The sequence below is a fragment of the Botryllus schlosseri genome, chromosome 6 (assembly GCF_051294905.1).
Source record: "Botryllus schlosseri isolate E-star chromosome 6, Bs_hap1, whole genome shotgun sequence".
Lineage (NCBI taxonomy): Eukaryota > Metazoa > Chordata > Ascidiacea > Stolidobranchia > Styelidae > Botryllus > Botryllus schlosseri.
The window spans coordinates 24,879,174-24,892,124 of record NC_137241.1 but is presented as its reverse complement, the minus strand read 5'-3'; the positions used below and the strand labels follow the sequence as shown (position 1 = coordinate 24,892,124).

The window sequence follows — 12,951 nt, the reverse complement described above, 5'->3', positions numbered from 1 at the left end:
ACTTTTAATTTGTAGTGTGGGGATGGCATATTGCTATACGGCGCTCCCTAAACCATTAATATATTATTATTAATATAATGGTGCATGTACGATGCTCGCAAATCTACGATGTCAGTATGCATTGCTGGCCTGGCGAGTCATTTGAACTGCCAATGCTCCGTACCATGTATGCACTGAATTCCTCGCCCGATTATCCTAAGCATTCTAATTTCGTGATTCAATAATCTTTCCTGTCTTATTCGCTTCTGAGACGCTTCACATTTAGTAAGCGCTAAACGCATAGTCACGCACCGCATTTCTTGTGCTCTGCGTCATGCTGTGGCACATGTCCGGGTTATACATAAACATTATGAACTAACTGGTAATCGAGATAAGGAATTGACGTAAATTCCTCCCGGTATTATTAGCACCGATTGAGCGGTTGCGAAGTTTGGTTTCGAAAAACGCTATCTCGCATAGTAATCAATCTGTCGCCGTGCAGTTCCGTCATGCTTAAATGCGAGTGAACGATATTCGTGGGGATGTATTACATCCGATATAATTATAAAAGTGTCCAAGCCGAAGTTATTATCGTTGGTGAAAACGCCGCGGACAAAAATGGCTCGAATAGTCATGTAATGATTGAAGACATTGATTAGTGCCCGGAAACTTTTCGCCGGGCGGAATTATTCCACTTGTTGACAACCAAATTACATACCGACTGATTACATATTTTTATTCGAAAGCAACCGCACAGTCTTCGACGCCACCCACCATATCAGAGAGTCAGGTGTAAGCTTGTTGAATCTCTCGCGCATTATGTGATGGAATTCCAGCAGAAGAAAAATTACAGGGTGCACTATCTAATGTAAACATGACCATAGGGATTTCACACCGCACCAATGTCGAGCATTAGTCACAGTCATTATGATCAATACAGACAATTACGGTATCGGCTGAAGAGGCATACGGTGTGCCAACCTTTATTTAATAATACCAAATCGTTGGTGAAAATCGCTATGCTATGCTATAACCATTTAATTTTAATACAAGGCGACCAATAAATGTGTAAGCCGCAGTCCTGTAAAGCGGATCTTAGCACATATTATGCTTGCCTTAGGTGTTGGATCATATTTCTCGGTTGCTGAGTGTACCTGGCGAAGTGATGCCTAGGTTTAATTTTCTTGGTGAGTGTACATTACAAGAGAAGCGAACTCGTATTTATGTATAGTTGTATACGTGATGTCGTCGCCATTTTGGTGGTACCCTGATGCCAGACTTGACTCGAAACGAAATACTCAACTCGCGACATTTTCCCTTCAGTTAATTTATTTAGCGATTATGCTCATTTCATGTCTTCCATGAACGTAATTTTGGTCATTTCACAGGAGGACAACTATAGTAGCCTATTCCGTTTCGAGATCTTCAACAATATTGGCTATCTCCACCCTAAACTTGTGAATGTGAGATTGTGATTTGATATAAAACGCGATTAAATTTCGGGATTTTACCAAGCCGATGGCACTTTACGTCGAGGTTCCTTCCCTAATCGATCCTTGTCGACGTCGTCATTAATGCTACCGAGGTAGAAATAGAGTTATACACTTTTATCTTTATTGTAAGTAGAGGCAGTTGCGGTTGTTCTTGTTGTTTGTGGTATTCATAGTGTTTGTTGACTACTACGGTCATGGTCATTTATACAAGGCCAATTTTCTTCATTTTCATTCCGTAGCTGCCACAATGACTTGGACTCGGACTCGATTCTCAGCTCAATGACTTGGACTCGGACTTGACTCGGTAGTGAATTGAAAATGACTCGACGTGACTCGAGTCAAAACTATAAAAGTGAGATTGACTTGTGACTCGGAACCTTGTGACTTGGTTACAACCCTGGCTGCAGCTGTGAATTATACCACTACGCTGTCTCACCATCTTTATAAGTAAAGACAGTGATATCCAAGGCAGACAGAACAACATTCCGGTGCATAAAAGTGCTAAGCAGAACGTTTCACAAATATTCGTCTAATGTTACTGAAGACGTAACTCTGCCGCAATACGCTTTTTGAAGTTACTATCGGAGGTGGTCAATAACAATTTCTGCTACTTTTTCGGGGTACCTAAGTAGATTTTGCCTACTGGAACTGCTTACTCAGAGACTCACAGTAATGATTTCAAACTACTCCCACTTCAGCTAAACTAGATAGCTGGCTGGTGGTACAGACCCTAGGGATTGGTTTCATCACGACGACCATTGCACGAATCCAATTTATTATAAGTCGAAGACTTTTCGGATGCTTCTTATATAAGACTTATCGGCACACTAGAGGGATTCAAACAGACTAAAAAGTGAAAGCAATATGGCAAAGTATGACGAAAGTGGCCACCTCCGACCAACTGCTAAAGTAATGCGACTCTTTGACCAAATCTATTTCTGTTTCTACTTGAATACTTTTCATATCTTCATTTTTTACTTCCACTGGAAATAGTTTCCACATATATTAGAGATTGCTTTTACGTAATGGAGTGTAGTAATTTACGGTATTTATCCTACTACAAAAATGCGTACTTAGACCAACGCTGAGTATTACACAGGAATCGGCTTTTGCGTTTGCCACACTATACCGTCGTCGTCCTAATTTCATTGCACTTTACCTTCGACTAGTTCGTCCCGCATTACCGAAAGCGTGAACACGATACACAACCTGACCAAATCCGGGTAGTCTACATGTGCTATACTCACCAGTAGCGTAGCCAGAAAAAAAGTTTAGGAAAGGGAAGTTGGAAAATTTGATGGGGAAACAGAGCATCCAAAACTTTCTTCACAGAACGCCCCCTGGGCTAAAAGCAGGTATCGAACGCCTGCCAATATCCTCTTACTCCCGACGTACAGTAATACGTTGTTGTTGTTGTGTTATTCATGGTGTTTATCGACTACAATGGCCATTTATACCAGGCCGGTATTCGTTATTTTTGATTCCGTAGCTGCCGACTTGTAGCACGCCCCACTTCTGGCCTTTTTTAAGACACCGCTTACGTCAGGGGTGTCAAACATACGGCCCGCGGGTCGCATCCGGCCATCGAAGCAATTTTGAGGAAATGAGAAAATACTTGTATTTATTCAACGAATATCTAGCAAATGTTTAGATTTTAGTAAGAAATATACTTTCATCAATTAATCACTCACAAGACAGCAATTGTCGAGTATATTCATATAGGCCGCATTATAATCATCGGACAGCGGTGTTATGGTTTCACTCTAGACACCATTAGGAACCAAGTCGCAGGCATTGACATCCAATTCCAGAGGTTCGCGAAAAAATGGACCAAAAAGTAATTCTTCACAGAAGCGAAAACACCAATTCGAAACCGTTATACGCGGGTTACATGAAGAATAAAATAGCCACTGTTTCGGGGGTGTTTAACCGTATTCATCCGGCCAATCATCCCAGTTTTTTTCAATTCCATTGTTTGTGAATAAAGGTGTTGCTAGAATGGAACCCCTTGATTGCACTAATATAATATCACGTGTATAAGCTTAGCAATACGGTATTCAAGTGAAAAACAGGGGCGTGGATTTCGAGGTAACATTTTAGAATTATTTGACTAATTCGGCCCGCGAGCGATCTGAAGGTTTGAATCCGGCCCGCGGTGCAAGTTGAGTTTGACACCCTGGCTTACGTGGATGAGATGGCGAGGAGGAGCCTCGATAAACCTCCAACACTTAGGTATAGGAATTCTGGATTCTACCTCGTTTGGACTCGAACCCACAACCCATCGGTGTTGCAGCTGTGGATTATACCACTACGCTACCTCGCCACAAAGTTATGTCGTTCATTACGTATACTGCACCGTCACTAAATTGTCGCGTATAGACGTGCTTGAAAATTTGAACGAATCCAATCATTTTATCCTTATAATGCTCAAAGCAGACTGAACATAAAACTACCGAGCATTTGTTGTTCAGGTGCGGGAAACCTACTCACACGAAAACTTGTATGAATAATTGTCTCGTGATTGGCTATACACTTCTTTATGGTATAGGACTACACCAAGTGACGACTGCTTTCACAGCTACATTCACATTTCACGCTCATGTGACCGAGATGTTCATTTAATCTCCGCAGACATATCGGATGATTGTAATACACCAGACCTGGGCAAAGTGCGGCCCGCGGGCCAAATGCGGCCCGCGAAAGGTTGCTTGGAATTCAACACATAAAACTAGCTTTTTGAATGACTAAAACCATAGGCTGTATCAACTGAACAGGAAATTCGTTTACTTTGAAGTCTGTTTATTAATATGCCACGAATACGCTGTCTACGTACCAGGCATGCGTATTACAGATTCAAAATGAAGGCAATGTGGTAAACTGTGAGTAGAAATTAAAGTCACGAGAAATCACTCTTTCCGTATAGTTTAGTTCAAACCTTCTTTGTGGCCATTGTCACATTACTCATTATGCGGTATGTATTTCAAATTGTTATGAAAAATGTTTCCAAAACAAGTCAATCAGTGCTCACGATTACTATATGACTCATCATATCTATCACCCATAAAGGATGGACGGGCATGTCATAAGAAGAAAGTCGAAAACTGAAATGTAAAGGTTTAGAGCACTAAATATTTGTATACTGGAGTTAGGGGTAAACCCGTCCTTTTAGTTTTTGCCGAGCATGTCACCGAGATTAAGGATTTTAATTATAGTCAGTGTTTTGAAAAACACGAAACACTCGTTCAGGGGAAGGTGAATTTTGAAAAAACAGCAAGCTTCGCTCAACATCAAGGCTATGCTGCACACTGCTCGGAATGCAGCGACCAAGACAATAAGCTTTGTACTATCGCATATGCATTTCAGTGCAGCGGTTCTCGAACTGGGGGACGTAAAAGCATCTGAAGACGGGCGCGAAGCCGAAGTTTGATGAAAAGTTTTTTCGCGCTTCGCGCGATTTGCCCCCAGCTTATAGTTGTTGCTCTGCGTATTGTCCGACTTTGATATTTCAGAATTATCTCATCAACAGCCATAACCTTCCATGCCATCAAACTATCCGTTGGGATTGCTAGCATTCTGGTTGCAGATTTTAATATTTTGTGATATCATGATAAGGGGGCGTGAAAATTTTCACAATCATGAAAGGAGGCATGCTTAAAAAAGCGTGAGAACCACTGTTTTAGTGTCTTAATAGAAGAACGTGGATAGGGGTTTAAAGAGATTTAAAAATGTATCATGTTTAACTTTGTTTCGAATCATGACGGAAAATGGATATTTTTTAATTAACCGTCACTTTCTCATTACCTAACATCAACACATTCACTGTGCAGCATTTATTAACAATGTAATTTATAAATAAAATTAAAATACGCTGTGAATATAGCTAGAACTTTTCACTCGGCCCGCCAACGTATTTTCAACTTCTCAACCGGCCCACGGAGGAAAATATTGCCCACCCCTGTAATACACAGTCGTTGTGTACGTTCCGCTCAGTTTATTAACAATTATGAATCTCATCAATTCGAACACCGCTAGATTTCGATACAACGATAAGAAAGGAATGAGTCGTAACGTCTTGAAAAAGGCTATCAGCCAAGAACCCACCAGTAGTAAAAATTGAAGAACATGACGAAACGATGCATGCACTGCACACTGCACAGTTGCGCACCGCACACTGGATAAAAACATAAATACTGAAAATAAATAAAATTAGAAACATGCTCCAGCATGAGGTACAAACGATGTTGATGTGTCACAAACTCGATATGCCAATCTCAAAAAACCCAGCTCACGTCAAGATCAGGAGAATGAATGCCATGGTGCTTTATTTGAAAAACCATTCTGTGTTACACAAATTGTGTAAAGTGATGCTGAATTGGTAAATTATATGGAACTCCCTGAACTGAAATGTAACTAACTGACGCCGTGGAGTCGCAGGGCCGTCTGATGTCACGCAGGTTCCTCGTCAGTGTTGACATGGCCTACAAAACCTGTCTGCCATCTGGTGGTAGCCTATAGCTCATCTGAGCAATATTTGTTGCGATCGTATAAACGCCACCATTTATATACTTGCAAATAGCAAGCTTCCGAGGATTATAGGCAGTATCATCGGAATTAGCGCAAGGGAATACTAATTTGATGTGATTTGCATGAGGGAAATATAGCATTGTCCATTCAAACAATCATATCTCATTATTCAACTGGATTAAGCGCTTCGACGAACTTCAAAGTCGCCGCACCGATTCGACAATATATACATATCGGCGTCGGGAGGTAATAGAATGAATTTGGCACCGTAATAGAGTTTTATCAGCGCAATGATGTCACTCTGTGAGTATGACGCAACCAATACAGGCTCGGAACAATACTTCATATCTATACGGTCACGGCTTCATGGACATGGACATGGTGTGTCCGCAGTCAGCACTCCTAAACTATTGCAGAATGACTCATGTTGCAACATTGCGATTGCTCTATTCAACATATCTTAATATGGATATAAAACGTTTGGTATTCCTTGTTCTATTAATCGACCGCACTAATTTTATTAGAATTAAAGGAGTCAAAAACTCTGTAACCAATATGTTAACATGCTTCGAAAGTGGGCGGTTGTGAGATGTAGATCCGCTACAACCAACGTATAGAGTATATATAGAAAATGCTGTCGCCAGACACAAGTTACGTTTTTTGGGTCATCTAATCCATAAACGAATTCACTGCCGGCACATTACACTTCTCTATAATGGAACCTTACTTGATGTCAGCGTAAAAGCGAACGCCGGCTCGAAAGTCATTTACGAAGAGTTGCTTCTGTTGGCGACATCTGTATGGATAAGAAAGTAGGTCCGAGCGTCAGCTGTCACCAAACTCAAGCATTACGTCGTTTCCCAATCCAATTCTCCAGTGGCTAAGATGACTATTGTGGATTACTAATCATGTGTCGGGTTTGCAATCTCATAATTAGTGGCAGCTTGTAAACGTGTGAAAGGATGGTCTCGGAATAGTCGGTTCTAGTAAAGGAACAGGCAATGACTGCTGTATCAGTGTATACAGCGTCGAGACCAGTAAAAAGGTGAAATCCGGCGCGGTATAATAGTGATTATTTTTATGACAGGCTTTGCCGTACTATGGATGACCCAGTACATGCTGGAAAAGTTTGCGGTGCTCAGTCGCTGCCTAGGCAATCGTTTGAAATCATATAGCGTTGTATAGCAATGTATTGTGAATAGTTCTATACTGATACACCTCCGTTGTCGGGATTTGCGGACATGCCTTGATAACTTTATCGAATTATACAGCAAAGAAATGTGTATCGATCTATCGAATATGTTCGGTGTTATCCCGGTCGATAACGGTGAGGCAAAATTGACTTTTTCTAATGTGTGCCATATTTTATTATGGAAGGCGATTATTCAAAGGCACTTTCTGGAATCTTACCTGCTGTCATTTCTGGTAACTTCAAGAAGCATAAGTGTATCTGAAATTGGTGTTATGCTTTGTTTAGAAGATAATTTTATAGGTTGTGATTTAGTGAGATGCAAGCCGATGTGTATACATAGAATTCTACAAAAATGAGAGGTTTTTGCACCTTCATACGATTTCATTCAATGCAGGCATTATACGCGCTTCTCTGATACCAATATGGTTCATGTAAATTCCCAGCGTGGTCGAGAATGTCACAATTATGAATTCAGCAGTGCAGAAGGGTTGAGAGACAAGAGTTGAGTGGACGTTGCATCAGTTTAGGGCGTTGAACGAAAGGTGATTTGATTGATAATATGATGTTTGGATGCGGTGTCGTGTCAGGCGTTTACGCCAGCTCGTTGCAAAACCGGATGGAATGGGGAAATCTTGTTTGAATTTACTCGAACATTATACTCGTGATACTCTTGCGAGAGTAAACTGCCGCTTAGCTAAAAAGCTGCGTGCAGTTTTCAGATTAATCGAAAACAACTATAGTGGAGTCTTTGACTAGAGTTACCACAGTTTAATACAATACAAGTGCGTTTAGTCAATGTGCGGTAGTCACTATTCCGATTCCAGTCGTCTTTAAATATATCTCGGATAATATGCAATATGCATGCAATTTGTGATCGAATTCCCGTACAACTGCAAGTCCTGGGAAATTAGCGGCGACGGGCGTCTCCTCCTGTCTATTTGTGGCCTTTTATATTTCGTTTACCAATGGTTGCGTAATCTAATCCGAGCAAGATACCCTCGTTGCAGAATAATTAAAAATGAAAACGCCGCACGTTTTGCACGCTTCGAATCGATTGCACCCCAACTGCACGGCAACGGGTATGCCGGGACAACGATCGATATAAGACTATTTCGGTACAAATTAGATCATATGATCTTTTTGTCGTGGCTTTGTTGCAGTAGTGAATACTCAAATCGATCTGTTGCAGATCTTTTTTATGTCGCCATGTCAAATCTTCGCATCAATTTCAAGCTATTCCAAATCACAATTTACGCTGAGTGTGCAATCGATTTCATGTTCAGGTAACTTTGTAGTACCGACAGAAATCTATCGGGTTCGTTAACGTAAATGTGCCGAATTGACTTGCTCGCGACGTTGCGCCGAAGTTGAGGCAAACTTTATGACTCGACTTGAAAACAATCGAACCTATTTCGTAAACCACATTCAAGTCGGTATATATAGGTCGATGAGGTTGCAGATATCTTTTAGGTAACCGATAAGTGCGGGTGCCTACTCTGATAGCGGATTAGCTGAATACACGGAAATCATACAGAAAGTAATACCTGGAACTCTCGAAGATTTCGCATATCATGTTTTGATGATTCATAACAAATACTGCGACAGTGTATCGGCGAATTGTCGGAGTGGTTGATAAAAACGTAATACGTCTTGAATGCATTAACTCAATTTGGATTGATCCGCAATAGTGCACTATAAGGCACAGCTTCATATAGATGCCCCGTGCCTTATAATAAGATTGTGGCTCTTGAAGCAGTCCAGCTGGTATGCGGATCACTTCTTTTATCGTTTAAGAAAGAACTTGGTTCACCCGACCGCCTGGGTTGAGCAATTGCATGCGTCTACGATATATTGAAGTTACTTATGGCACAAGGGAGATGCATGCAGATATTTAATATTGGTCGATTTGCCCAACTGTTGGTAAACGTTCGGATACGATATTTTTATCGAGCAAGGTGTGTTTGAGAGCGTGGAATGACGGAAAGAACGCCCATGAAATATTGAAGAGCTGGTCCAAATCTTGCTATCGATTGAATCGGGAGTGTTAGAAAGTCGGATTGGTGCAGGTATAATATCAACCATTACACCTGTCGCAGCGTCACGACGAAAACCTTAGCGTTTGTGCGCATAGTCGACGTGTATATGGCTCCGTATATAGGGACAATGCAACGTGACAGCGTGTCACGAATGATGTAGTCCGTCTGTAATACTCAAGCTACGTATGCGACTTGTTTATAGTCTATTCCCAATGGATTGCAAGCGCTTTTCAAAAGGAATTCATGTCGCTACCACGATTCCGAACAACTCTCCCATTCCATTCGACTGCTCACAGCTGTGGTCCCCGTCTCTGTATTGATATAGACTGCACGTCATCGCTTTTAGTATTCGTGGCGTTGATGTGGTGTTTAATAATTCGCCGCATTCCGTTTATCATATCATTTCGTCTCATCACATTTTCTCTTTATAGTTTTAAATTTTCATTTATGTATAGTCTCCATGTGGGATCATAACTAGGTTTGCAAGTTCCAGGATAATTCTTTTTCGCGGTGTCAATAAAATGGATCGGACACTTCCATTTCTCGCATTCCTGATTGCATTCGTACACATTTCCGCAGTGAAAGAGAAAGGTAATGCATATTTCATTCTCGAACAGAGATATAATGAGTCGATGTAGCCAAATTCACGCTCCCCATTATTTCGACGATTTATGAAAAATTCGGCTTCGCTTTCCGTGCCATATTGGATCGATTTTTCGTTAGCAGCTACTCGCTGCAGGAGGCTATATATTCTGATTGTTTCAATCAATAATGAGAAGTAATATTGGACTACGTTTCACGAGAGGCCAATTTGCTAGATTACTAATAATTTAAAATGTGTAAATCCTTGTGTTTATTATGCTGTGATAAAATAAGTATTTGCAAGCTCTTGCGATAAATCATTCCTTGAAGCCATACGCCTGTCCAGTGTGTAATACTGAGTCCATGTATTAGTATAGATTACTAACCTACGGATAGATACGGAACTTCCGTCGTTGCGCTTGAACATGCAGTGCTTTTTATTGCTGATCAGTCTAAAAGCAGCGTCATTAGTAGTGCTATAACTGGCGACCCGACCGCTAAAACTGAATATAACTGGTCTAGAGTCTAGACCGAGAGTAAGTAGGTTAGTAGTCTGCAGTATCAATAGTTGCAAAACAAAAATCCATTCAAAACAAACATGTTCAAAACATGGCCCTTGTTTAAAACTTTTTTTTCAATTCATGACGTCACGAATACTCGAATGATGACGTCATAGTCGATTAACATTCACAATTGACAATATGCCTGAATATATCTCCCTTGACGAAATGGGCTTCCAACCCCTGTCATTACCCTGTCATGGGTAATTGTGCGAAGTCGTTAGTCTGTGCAGGCGACTATACCGCACAACGTGCACGTACAGGGAGCGTATTCGTTGGAAGGCGACGTGATGGCTACGATTATTGTTGTTTTCGATACAATGTTCTAAATACGAATTCGCCAATGCGACCGCCCCGCCCCGTTCATGAACTGGCTATGGTTCAATTTGTTTGTCTGCATTCCTTTTACACGTGATAAGATAAGCTATAGTCCCTTAAAAATGCGTATAGGCCACGCAGTGCACTGGTATCCTTTGGTTGTTCTTTCAAAGGTATTGATCCCGTTCTTTTCGACGGCGCAACCGCTGATGACGAAGACGAATTTAATACTTCCGGGGAAGAAGAACTTCCGAAGGCCGCTTCCGATTATCTGGACTACTTCGGAATGCTAAGCAATGATTCGCAGGGGTTCAATTGCGAGCTTCTGGCCATGTTAGGCGTACAATGCCCCACAGAAGATCTTAACACGGGCTCAACATCACAGAGTACGGCGACGACTACTGTTTACCATCTTACGGATTCGCCTCCTGCGCGGGAGGATTCGACTACTGCACGGGCAGCATCCACATACCTCTATTATTCAATTCTGCCAACTGGAGCAGCAGCTCAGTTCACCCTGAGTACCTCTACCGCGGTAGACTCGGAAGTGATACAACAAACTAGTAGGCACGCGTCCACCGCCAGTGAAAATGTTGACACGAAACCATTAATCGAATATGTGACCAGTCCAGGGATCATAGAGGACGTTGTTAGCAGGGAGCAAAGTACCACGCCTAATGTAGCAATAGCTGACGAAAGGCCACATACAAGTACAAGCAATGCTTTTGACTTGGGCGGCGAGCACACCGATCGACCGCATTTTACGTCGAAAGACTTTGATACTACGCAAACCACGCGGAAAGATGCATTCGATGTGGACGTACGAGCTTTCCCAGAGCAAACGCATTTAGATGCTGCTGAGGATCGCACACCCACAACGACCGCCAGCACAGCCAGTCGCCTATCATCTAAGGTTGTCACATCGGGCCTGATTGCTACTATAGTAACATCAAAATACAACTTCAAAGCTTCTCAAGAGGATAGAAGCATTACAGTCTCACAGGATACGACTATACAGGTAGACCTCGATGAGCGGATGACGTCTACTGTAGGAGCGAATCCACGTGACGTGAATCGAGCTACCTCCGCATCCGATGGCTACCCAAGCACGAATTCCGATGTAGATGATAGTCAAGCAACCGCCAAGGTTAACTTTCCAGTGACAACTGGAAGCTTCGAGGATGGGAATCCTATGACAAGCACCGCGCATCTAAAATCACTTTCTTCAAGCAGTCTGACGACGCGAGGGGAGGAAATCTTGTTTGAGCGAGCATCTTTTCCGATTACCATCGTGATCGTATGCGTCATTGCCGCATTACTGGCGCTGGCAATTATTCTTGTACTTGCCGTTATTATACGAGGTCGTTTGAATAGGAGTGGGAAATACGACATTTCATCGGAGGTGAACTCAATTAATGGCACCGATTCAGGGTCACCGAACGGTGCCAAAGTCGTAACAGTACAGTATAATGACACGAAGGCGTGATTTATACTGATTATCACCAGCTAATAGAAGATTTCAACGACCGGAAAGCGGGTGGTGAAATGCGCACAATGCTGAGCAGCGAACCAACATTAATTATCACATCACTGGTTATGCAGTCACAGCATAATGCTCGTTGATTGGTACCTTATTACGTAATACTCGGTGTAATACTCGGATTGCCGAGAAGGCCGAGCATATTTGTTTGTCGCGTTAACTTTTAGTTCGCTTTCATTCAAGCGGCTGATGTCATGAAAGTCCTTCGCTTATTCTGTTGTGCTATACATGTAGCCTATTTATTCCGTCTTCCCTTGGTTGTATTGCTAGTTCGTAATTTCGGTTGAGACGGAAGTTTCTCTTTTCCAGTTCTTGTAGCATCGACGTATGGCACGCATCAGTTTGTAACAGTGCCTTTACCTCAGGAGTTGTGGTATTGATGCATCGCAAGGGATGCATCTCTTGTCTCTTCAATATATAATGTGTATACAATATTTTGTCCAATTTCTGCGTGTTGCACTGGCAATACAGAAGCAGATAAGTGGCACAGCGTAAATAAACTGATGAATGACGGTAATCTGTGGAAGCGACTTAACAGGTATATGGTGAATGGTGACTGTCGGATAATGCCTTGTATCCATTAAATTTGATTTCATTGGCTGGGTTCATTGTGTCCTAGGGTTGTTAAAAACAAACTTCTGGATTCCGGGTTTACTAAAAACAAACTTCCGGATTCCGGGTATACTGATTAAATTCTCAGGTTACCCTTGAAAAACGCTGCACACCA

The 12,951-nt window shown here is 41.9% G+C and overlaps 1 protein-coding gene across 1 annotated transcript; it reads left to right on the top strand.

Annotated features, from left to right (window-relative positions):
- The first annotated feature begins 9,630 nt into the window (after nt 1–9,630).
- On the top strand, nt 9,631–12,741 carry LOC145441756 (uncharacterized). Its single transcript, XM_080319695.1, has 2 exons — nt 9,631–9,815; nt 10,858–12,741. The coding sequence occupies exons 1-2, from the start codon at nt 9,746–9,748 to the stop codon at nt 12,168–12,170; spliced, it is 1,383 nt and encodes a 460-aa protein (XP_080175821.1). The 5' UTR covers nt 9,631–9,745; the 3' UTR covers nt 12,171–12,741.
- The last annotated feature ends 210 nt before the right edge of the window (nt 12,742–12,951 follow it).